An 11,490-nucleotide genomic window follows, 5' to 3' on the forward strand; every position below is an offset into this window, starting at 1 on the left:
GGTGCTGCAGAAGCCGAGGAGGAGGGAGGTTCACTTTTTAATGCTTTTAGTAAAATATCTTGAGATCTATGGTTTCCTGACAAATATCTGAACACCAGCTTTAGTCATTCATGTTCCTCTTCAGCATGAATTATAATAATGCAACACTAACAACATTCACATCAGCCTCAACTGTGCTTTCTGTGCTAGCATTGCTTTGCGCTCAAAAGCTGTGTCTCAATTCAGGGGCCGCATCCTTCCACGGACGCCATCTATGAAGGTGTGGCCCCATAGACCCTGACGTCTGGTCTATGGAGTCTGTGGATTTTTGCTTTCTGTCACCAGCTGTGCCCTCTTTTGCCGTTGCGTCGCAAAGTGCTACTCCCGTCACCTAGCAACCTGACAACACATAACTTTTTTTTTTTACAAGAACTTGAGGTTTTAAGGCCCTTTGTTTTTTAACAGTTGTACCGTTAGCTGTCGAACATAGCTGAAACCCAATACTTACATTTAACAGTGTATTCCTCAGTCTCTCTGTCAGTGCTGTTTGCTGCCATATTATTTTCATCAGTGGATAGGTTGGACACAGAGGATTTACCTGTTGGAAAAGCCCAGGAAAAGAAGGACGCATTTTTCAGCCACATTTGAAAGAGCCTTGGAAACAGGACAGTCTGGTGGCTCGGCTGTGACGCAGCCAGTCTTCAAACACAGCATTAGCGTTATGGAAAAATGATGACTAAATTATGCACATGTTTATTCAGGGCTTTCCTTCTCACAGAGCACATGGTTGCATTTCACATAGAGACATTAAAACATGAAGTTGTCCACATTAATGTTATAAAATCATAAATGTTAATACATGTTTCTTCACTTTGTCACAGCAGCTGTTTTACATGACAATAGGAAAAAGTATGAATTACGGCTGAATTCCATGTAGCTGCTTCAGTTTCAGAGTCCTGGTTTTGCTCATGCTCACTCAGTCGCAGTTATAGAAGCGATATGTTGTACAGCACAATAGCGAATGTATCCACACACTGATGTTATGTGAATGAAGATGGGATTTCTCCTCACGACATAATTTTCCACCATCTGCTTCTGATACGGCCGGAGCCACGACTCGAATGTGAAAAAAATGTTATTGCTTTGTCGAATAGTCTAATTTCAAATTGTGCATTGAGCAGGTAAATGGAAACTTACCTACAGTCACACTGTGACTTTAACAGAACACAGGCATTGTTAATGTTATTATGTTAACACCTGTGCTATAGATTCCCTTTTCTTACTTACAAAAACCAAGGTTTTGACAAGTGGACTGGCAGTCAAGGTTCAGCCCCAGTGAACCAAAGGGAAGACATCCAAAGAGTGAAAAAGGCAGAACTCTAACATTATCTTGAATACAGAAACATGCCACTTTCACCCTGCAATATTTCCCTCCCCCTCGGACGCACCAGGAGAGCGAGTGTCTGACCCAGCTGCCCCCAGAGAGCGAGCCCACGACCGCGGACGTTCCCGAGAGAGGAAACACCACCACTCCTCAGCGGACAAGCAGCGCTACTACTCCTGCGACCGCTTCTGCAGCCGGGAACACTGCCACACCAAATCTGCCACCGCGAGCTGTGCCGCCTCACCCAGCGAGGGGCAGGAAACCAGCAACAAGCAGGTGGGAGGGCACAGAGGTGTGGAGTAGGGCCAGATGAGGGCTTAGACCAGGTGAAGAGGGAGCTCTAAAGAGTTCAATGTCTTTCCATTCCTGTCGTCCCCCAGAAAGTCAAACTTCATTTAGACCAAACACACGGAACCTCACAAGTCCGTCACTGCTGCTCATAATGATAATGAGACAAATATTCATTTAGACATTCAAACATCAGTTGAGGCGAAGGCCTGTAGTTTCATGGCAGTGTTGATGGCTAATTAAAAAGATCTGATGAACCTGAAGATCAGACCCATCCACCTCCTCACAAACTAATAACCACCAGCTGCTGACACAAGTCTGAAATACTGAATCACTGTTTTGTCTAAATGGCTCATGTAACAAACTTCACTTCATTTTGCATAAAAATAACAACCAACCTAAACCTGCAATTTACTGATTCTTCTGTACAGAATAGAATTGAATAATGAATAACAGTAAATGTAAATGTCATCAGTATTTCTCACACACACATCAGTGAGCTACACTGTTGTGTGACATCTTCCTGCATCAGTGTGAACGCACACTGCCCCAAATACTCACTATAGCATTTAATATATATCCATCCACAGCACAAAATAGGTCTCAGCAAACTATTGTTTTACATCTTCAGCATGGAAAAACTTCACACTGCACAGCAATTAGAAATTAATAATACAACTGTGGGTTCCTATAACTGGTTCCATTTGTTGTTTATTTCTAAGTTCGTAAAATACACAGATTCATGAAGACGTGAAGGAAAAGGAGGAAATTCATTTCAGCTGAAAACTAAACTGTAGAGAGCTTCGCCACACTGAGCAGTTATATATCTGCATATTAAACAACCTATAGACCGTCTGTCTAGTGTCAGAGAGGCAGTTTAGGAAACAGTGAGAATAAACAGGGGAAGTGAAGTGTTACTGTGATTCTTCTGCATGCTCTGTTTGCCTTTGGTGCAGCCTCTCATGGCCTTTCACTTCTTTTCCCACTTTCTTTCTTCATCATTCTCCATCCATTGTGTCTGTCTTTCAATGAGTGCTTGTTCTTTTATTCTGTGTTTTCTGTCTTTGTTCCTCATTTGTTCTCTGTCGTCTTTTGTGTCATCACACATCACATTTTGGTGTCTTTCCTTTCCTTTCCTCCCTGTGGCGGCCCTGTCCCTGTTTTCTTCCCTTGACCTTTCCTCTCTTACATATTTTGCTCATCGTTCTCTCGTTTCAAATTGCTTGTCCAATTTTCATCTAGGGCAGTGGTTGGGTTAAAGGCAGCCCAGTGGCACTGAGTTCCAGTTCTAGCACGCCGAGCCGTGGACGTCGGCAGCTCCCCCAGACCCCCCTCACCCCACGGCCAGTGGTGGCTTACAAGACTGCCAATTCCTCCCCTGTACACTATGTGTCCAGCCAGGCCTTTCTGAGTCCCGGGCGGCTGAGCCGCGGCCTGTCGGAGCACAACACCCTCCGGCACAGCAGCTCCTGCCACTTCCCCTGCCCCGTCACTCGTATCAGCTCTGAGCCCTTCTTGGGCCGGGGCCACGGCGACGCCCCGGGCAGCCCCTACGGCAGCCTCCGGGACCAGCTGGATGTCTTCCAGGATGTGGCGTCAGTGTCGCCTAGCCCCCGTGCCGGACGCTCATCTTGGACCGCACTGCCTTGCATGATAGGAGCCCTGCTTCCGGCTCCACAGCAGAACCTTGGGTTGCCCAATGGGTACCACTTCAGCTTCGGGGGCAACACCAGCCCAGGCTCTGGCGTCAGGGCACCCAGGTATTACCAGGAGGCAGAGGAGGACGAATGGTGCTAGCATGGCTTTAAACCAACCTTTTTAATGCATTTTTGAGGAACTGTGATGAGTTTTATCATCTTCTTTGAAGGCTTCAGTTTACATTGTCACTGTGTATGTTTAATGCTGTATTTTAATCCTAACTTAGAGAGCTAAGGTTAGGGAGAACATCTAAACAGGGAGAACGTGAACAAGAAATGGTCATCTTTGTCAAAGGGCACATTGCATCATCAAACAGAAGAGTAGACTTTTTGCCAAAATCTGATCTCACACAGTCGCGACCCTTGATTTGCTTTGACTTCAGTGTTTTGTTGACGGCACCATATCGACCCTCAAACAGCATCGCATTATAAACACAGACTAGACATTCAAATGATTAATTTCTTGACTTTGGATGATGTAGATCAGCCACCAGATCTGCTGTTTGTCATTCATAACATTAGCATTCATCTGGAGTTGTGTCCAGTGGTGACTCAGCTGTTAGCTTGGCTTTGGTCTCCATCAACTCCTGATTAAAAGCTGCTGCTAGTTGCTGTTTGATGCTGAGCAGGTGTATGTACAGAGGGTTTATCTTAGTGTCACTGCTTCTGGAAATTAGGCTGATAAGAGCAGTAATCAAAACAGTAAAGTCAATACAAAAAGCTGAAAGTAGAGCTGCATGATATGCAAAAAAAAATCATTGCGATTATTTTGGCAGATATTGCAATTTGCAATTTCAGTTAGAATGATCGTCCTTGCATTTTCATTTTCACTGAAAAAAATATGAAAATGATGATGATGGGATTGTTGTTGGTACCAAACCAACATCCTTTACATCTGGAGAATATGATTTGTAGGCCGGGGCGTCACCACAACACTTATGGTGCTAACAACGCACAACAACGTGACACATTTTAACTTCATCTGAAAAAATTACAGCTCCTGAGATTTGGATATTGCACTGGGCTTGTGATTTCGATTATATTTCAATTAACTGTGCAGCCCTAGCTGAGAGGATAAAAAAGAGTCATTAGGCTAATTGCGTTTGCAGACTGGTGGAAGTTCTCTAGCATTTCACTTTGCACAAACATATTGAAGAATAAGATATTGACTCGTGCAGCTTTAATGTTTTTGTTTTTCATCCTGTCATGATCTGCTCAGTTTACCAGGGGAAATTAATTTTGCAAATGTGCTACATGATAGAGTGAGAATCTTTCTTTCAGGAGAGAGCTTCTCTCTGTGCTCCACATACACAATAATCAAAGAGGCACATGCAGAAGCCGGCTTTTCACAATGTTGTAAATTAAGACAACACCACGCTCGACATGAGTTGTGTGTCTTTATCAGCTTGTTAACAGGCATTTCACCTTCTTCCACATCATCATTATTATTATCATTACATCCAACAGCACAACCAATGACAAAGAACCATTTCATGTTCAAGCTGTAAGTAAAGAGAATCAGAATCTAACTGTAGCTGAGAGTTGAAGTGCGTCTGAGAGTCAGTATGGCCGTTTCAGCAGACAGTGACGGCGCTGCATGTCATGGAAACAGGACAAAAACCAGGTCAATAGTTCAGTGAAACGATAGTTTAGCATGTTGGAAAACCTCAAAGATATTGTGACACTGTACAAATAGCTGTGATGTTCTTTAGTTTAGGACTCTACCATTCTATGATTATGCCTAATCCTTTATGACATTCCCTTTGTGCGAGTCGAGCAGATGACGTGCTGTCCAGCAGGCGGCCATGATTGTTTACCTGTTAAATGTTTCTTGCAAACTTGAAGAGAGAAGCAACCCACGGTGGTGAGACGTACCTGACCGATTTGTTTTCTATAAAAATTAACTTGTAGATGTTTTCTCTCTTTTCTTTGTGTCATTTTTTGTATGACATAAAAAAAAACTCTGGTGTGTTTTATGTGAATTGCTTTTGGTTTGTCATCGTTCCAGGTCAAATGTTTCTTACAAACTTCTTTGCAATGTTTTAAGACAAAGTGCCTATCCTTTTAGATATACTGTAGAAAAAGATGCAACGTCAACTGTTTTCTAATGCATCCCACTTGAGTAGATGTTTGGTTTATTCTGTATGTAGCTCTGCAGGAAAACATGTTGTACAGAACGCCTTATCTGCACGGAGAGAAACAGTACCTACAGTACGCTTAGAAGGCAGGAACTGAAAAATGACCTTATGAAAGTTGTTTACTTTTCTTGTTTTTGATAAACCTTAAACCACATGTAGGTGGGGGCAAGAATAACATTGTGGAAATGCTATGAAAACTGCATAAATATATCTATCCAGTTACATTAATGCCAGTAACACATTGTGCATATTTTTTTGGAAAAGATGTCATAGTTTGAGCCTCACAGGCTCCTGTCTGGTTTGGACTGTTGAGTGTGTGTTGGTCAGCTGAGGTCTAACAGGACCGGGGGGGGGGGGGGAGCACTTTCTTTCTGATTTAAGACCCAGAGTAGCAAAAGGTGATGCAGTCAGGTCAGGCCCGTGTGTGTGTGTGTGTGTGTGTGTGTGTGTGTGTGTGTGTGTGTGTGTGTGTGTGTGTGTGTGTGTGCAGTTTCACAGCAGGACATGTTACAGCTGATTCATTCATATGAAACATCATGCTCCAGTCTCAGTGAAGACTGTGTCCCGGTTCCACTCCACATACTAAAGGATCTGTGTACTGAAGATGCCATCTTCTAAATCTGCCTGACTGCAGCGATCACACAGAATGTCAAAGGTTATTGTACCAGGACTCTGCACATGATATCACTGAACTGTTTACAAGTACATTCTACTTATTGCATAGAAGAGTTCAACCATCTGCATCACAAAAAAAGAATACATTTAAGGTATGAGGCATGAATAAGCTTGAAAAATCAATATTGAATTTTTACTTGTTAAATATAATTGGCAGTATCCTTCCAAATTTGCTGTTTGATTGACATTTGTTGATGCAGGTCTTATAATTTCCTACAGTAAAATAAAAAAAGAAAGAAAGAGTCCTATTATCTGCAAAACAATATCTGAATGCTGGAGGTTTTTGAGTTTAAACATTCAGCAGATAGAAGCGTTTTGGTGACGACTGATCAAGACACATTACACTGTAAAATATCTGTCTTTCTGTACTTACATCAGTCAGTCTGTCTCTATGTTACATAAACCTGTGGTTCTCAAACTGTTTCACATCAAGGACCCGAAACATCAGACCACCGTCTGATAAGACTTGCTTTTAGATGTTTTATTACAGAAAGTGACCAGAACAGAACATTTTGTCATTGTGTTACTAGATTTCCCTTTTTGATGGAGACCCCCAGGAACCCCTGGACCCCACTCTGAGGACCTCTGCCCTGCACTGTTAGTATGTTGTAAGGAGTTGGGGCACAGATTATATGCTGACAATACATTTTTTGAATGAAAGCAAGAAGTTAATGCCTTCTTGCTGGGTCTTGTCAAAATGCATTCTGGGAAATGTAGGAAATCCTGCAGACGCAGGAGATGAGGCACACTGAGGTAATCTTGTGGTGAATGATCAGCTGTATAAACACTGAGACTGGAGAGAATGTAGTTACACACAACAGCTCCTGAACTGCACACAACCATTAGACTGCTGTCCGTCAGTGGTCAGAGGTGGATCTGACACTGCTAGACTAGAGGTTGTCCTACAGGCCAACACCTGATCTCTGATCTCTGCTTCCACTTTGAAGGAAGAGATTCTCCAGCTGTCAGGTTTATAGAAGTAACATCTTCACACCATCATCGGCCACAGAGCTCTGGGGGACTGAAACTGATACACGGAGGCTCATCTGTTATATGCAATCTGCTGGATACACATGTTGACATCGATATTAGATTGTCTTTAGTGAAATGTTGATGTACTGCTGAGTTTGTACATCATGGTGATCCGATCTGCAGCATGAAGGTGTGCAGCGGTTAACTGGGTAGAGGGTTTTTGACGGCGGGAGACAGGGACCTTGTTGAACCCCAGTGACACACACTACATGGGCCTGACACAGAGTAGGGCTATGCAACAAGACAAACCCATTTGTCCATCCATTCTGTAGCTTTACATGCTGGTCTCTTCAGATTCAGGCTTCAGCATGAGTGTGACCAAATGTTTTATAGAAAATGCTTTGAAAAACCATGCAGACAAAAAAGACTAAAATACATAAAGGCACAAAGTGTAAACAAGAAACAGAATATTTAGGATTACAGCAACTTTACACATATATTTGCATGCATAACATTTACCCACTTTGACAATGTCAAATGGAGAACCCATGGCTCAAAATGGGAGGAGGTGTTTCTTGTTAGGTCATAACAAAAATGTTTTCATTAATCAGCCTAAAATACTATCCAAGTGATTATTTTTGTCAGACGGGAACAAGTTCTTCTGCAGATAGATCACAGTCATTATTTTAAAGGTTTTGTGACACTATGGCAGAAAAATTCTCAAAGTACCTGTACCTTCTTCAACTTCGTGGCCTCTGTGTAGCGTCAAATGAAACGTACCTGTGTACACGTCTGGAACAATCGGCCGCCAAACATTAGAAGCAATCCGATCTCTTTATTTCTGCATCCTGCTGGCCGCTGCCAGATGCAGCTTTTTCTTGAGAAAATACAAATGTTTGCATGTTCTGACAATGTATGTGCATGTAGAAAACTTAGTACTTTTAGATACTCTGTGTTATTTTGTTGTTGATTTTTAATATTTGATATAAACTGTGGGGTTTGTTGAAAAGACAAATTTCTATTAAGAACAGTATTGACCATTGTTGATAGTTCCACCCCATGCAGCGGAGCTGGAACATTCCTTTATTTGGGTCTTGGGATTCAGTGAAATGTTTGTTTGCCTGTTTTTCAGTTTATTCGCCAGCCTTTGAATTCTACAGTTGTTTCTACATTTAACATTTTGTATGAAGCAAAGTTCCTTGAAATAAAAAAGAATGAAATCAACTGTTTATGATTAGTTGATGATTAGCCCTGAGAGCTCAACGCACTGCAACTTAAGAAAACACATGAAGATAGATAAAACACAAACAAAAATTATTGTCATCAGTTTGACAACACATGAGCTGCAAATACTAGACAGACTTCAGACAGACTGACTCTAAATTCATCTGTTGCACAAAGCCGTTCAGTTCCTGACTATCTTAAACTGGACTGTGGTACAATGGATTCTGGGTAAATTAAGACTTTATAAAATTGCAGACTGAGAAACCACATAAAATGTGTTACAAATGTAAAACAGAAAATGTTTGTCTTTAGGAAGAGTCAACAGTTACAAGACGTTTTACTTGAAGAGTGAAACAATAAAAAGAAAAATCTGGCTGCGGTCTCTTAAAACGTTTTCCTTTCTCATTGCTCTCTCCATAACAATGTTTTCCAGTTTTTTGTTGTTGGCTGCTACTGGCCAGCGCATTGATTGTTACCATGGTAACATTTGTCTCAGGCCTGAGTTAGTCTGGAGGTAAGGTGTCTAGTGATGTCTTTATTTTTGTGAAACAGTCTGATGTTAGTCAGACAGTTAAAATGAAGACTGGACCAGCACTACAGACCAGTCTGATATATCTCTGTGAAACCAGCCCTGAGCTAGACGTGCACCTCATGCTTTGTCTGACTCCGATGCACATGCACAATGCTTTGCCTCATGCATATGCTCCTGCTTGGCACAACTATCTTAAGGCATGGTGAAATCAGCAAATGTGGTTTGGAAGAAAGATTAAACACACCACCGACCACTTCCACAAAGAAGATGAAAGTGCTGGTTATAGTCCAGTTAGGGTCCAAATTCCATCTGCTGCTGCGATCACATCTTATTCCTCTCAAAATTAGCATCTAAACCACAATTTAAAATGATCTAAAACAGTGGTCCCCAACCTGTGGGCCGAGGCCCCCTGGTGGGCCTTGAAAGTATTGCAAGAGGGCCGACAAATCATTTGCAGAACGGTACAATTTTGCTGAAAAGGTGTAAATATAAAAATGAATAAATAAATAAAATAGAGGTATAAATAATGTTTTTATAAGTTGTAATCAAATCATCTTTGAAAACATTGAAAATATTTTAAAATTCCTTTAATTTTTTTCTGGTATTCAGGTCTATCAAGGTGATAAGCCAGTGATAGGAACATTTATATTGTTGACGGCCGGATCACTTGGTTGCTATGGTTAGCTGGTTAGCAACAGGAAGAATTAAAAGAAAAGAGTGATAAGATAAGATAAGAAAAGAGACCGATGGTGAATCGACAAGTGATCTCTCCCCTGTCAAACAAAATAGAAAAACTGATTGCTTTCAGTTCATGCCTGAATATTCCATCATCATCTTTAAAATAAGAAATATTAGATATGAAATATTTAAAAATCAAGTGCAAGAGATGACATTTTTTGGCCTCCATATTGTTATGGTATCAGATTTGTTTTGGATATTTTCAAGTGGGCCATGAGCTGGAAAAGGTTGGTAACCACTGATATAAAAGGTAACTTGAGGAAGGCACAGTATAGTATCAGGGGCGTTTCTAGACCCCCTGGGGGCCCTAGGCAAGAAGGACCACGGGGCCCCCCAGAATCATGATGAATGAAGTCCAGGACTACGGATCAGTAAGGAAATCTTTTATTAAACAATTAACATATAAAATAAATAATAAATAACATAACTATCTGAATGCAAACTTTACATACAATATATAAATAACAGAAAAACAAACATAACTGAAATGTGCAAAATTTTCAGAATGATAAAAACGTAACCAAGCAAAAAAACAAACAAACAAGGAATTGAAGTGGAATGGAAGAACTTAAAACTTGTTGTGACACCTTGGTCTTATATCCACAGTCCAATAGTAGTGTTTTTTTCCCTTAAAACTGCTTCTTCAAATGCAGCCACTATGTCTTATATGTATAAGGACCTCCGAACATCTCTTTCTGTTGAAATGAGTGCCAGTCCTGTGAGCCTCTCCTGGCACATGGTTGACCTCAAATAGGTTTTTGATCAACTTCAAAGCAGAAAAGCTCCTCTCACCAGAGGCAACGGAGACAGGAAGAGTCAAGAGGAGACGCAATGCTTAGATTACTGTACAGATCCAGAAGGTTTTCACTGTAAATGTAGTTTAACATGTCATTTGGGCAGGTGGAGGCGTGGTCTGGAAAAGTGTAGACAGCAGAATTGATCTCCAATTCTAAATCATCTGCCTCAATGTCATGCATTGTTTGCTCCAAGTTCAACTTGCATGAAGCCTGCCACTCTTTAGCACCTGTTGCATGCTTTTCTTTGAAAACAGGAAACTGTAGATTGGTGCTTATTTGATTCTTGGTGGATGACTGGGAGTTTGGGATAAAGTGGCAGGCTGGCTGGCAGCACTACTTTTTTATAATGTAACACACATAGCTTACACATTCCTGCTTACCACTGTCACGTTTGTCTTTTCATCCTCTTCTTGTTTTTTTTTCTTTTCGTGTGCGCAGAGAGATATGTTCGCTTCATTTTTTCATGTGTGTGTTTGACCGGGACCGCACGTCGATGCCGGCTAGTAAGGGGGCCCTATTAGGGAGATTCCCGACGTGTCATTGCAGTGTCTACGGGGGTTGTGTCGCTGATATGGAGCGATATGGGCCCCCTACTAGCAACTAGCCAGTGACAGCGTCACTGGCTAGTTGCAGCGTCTAAAGCAGTTCCATTATTTTGTCATTGACGTCAGCCGTCCCTCGGGGCCCCCTTCAGCTCGGGGCCCTAGGCAATTGCCTGGGTTGCCTGCCCCATTGCGGCGTCTCTGTATAGTATAGTATAGTATAGTATAGTATAGTATAGTATAGTATAGTGTGTATGTGTGTGTGGCATTCTCAATAAATGGTATTCTAGTATGTTTGTATTTTCACCTTTAGTTGTTGCTGCCCTGCTTAGATACAAATATTTTCTCTCATAAATCTATTTAAGCGTTGGCTCTGTTTTTTTTTAAAACCATTTTCTCTTCTCTATTTTATTGTGTGAGCTTCACATCCTACTAAGAAAATACTACGAGCCGCACTTAAACGCAGCACAGATCATAACATAAGTCATGTGATACCTGCGACTCGCGCAAGCGCATAGGCTACA

The 11,490-nt window shown here is 41.6% G+C and overlaps 1 protein-coding gene across 8 annotated transcripts in view; it reads left to right on the forward strand.

The window, feature by feature from the left end:
- The window catches only part of cacna1ba (calcium channel, voltage-dependent, N type, alpha 1B subunit, a), a 161,479-nt gene extending 153,122 nt beyond the window's left edge, over nt 1-8,357 (forward strand). For 7 of the 8 annotated variants that reach the window (XM_056376765.1, XM_056376770.1, XM_056376768.1 and 4 more), the window contains 2 exons: nt 1,431-1,639; nt 2,894-8,357. In XM_056376765.1, the coding sequence (XP_056232740.1) occupies nt 1,431-1,639; nt 2,894-3,448 (764 nt within the window). In that variant the 3' untranslated portion in view covers nt 3,449-8,357. The remainder of the gene's footprint in view (nt 1-1,430; nt 1,640-2,893) is intronic. The other variant, XM_056376769.1, reaches the window with a different exon arrangement.
- The last annotated feature ends 3,133 nt before the right edge of the window (nt 8,358-11,490 follow it).

The sequence above is a fragment of the Seriola aureovittata genome, chromosome 5 (genome assembly GCF_021018895.1).
Source record: "Seriola aureovittata isolate HTS-2021-v1 ecotype China chromosome 5, ASM2101889v1, whole genome shotgun sequence".
NCBI classification, from domain to species: domain Eukaryota; kingdom Metazoa; phylum Chordata; class Actinopteri; order Carangiformes; family Carangidae; genus Seriola; species Seriola aureovittata.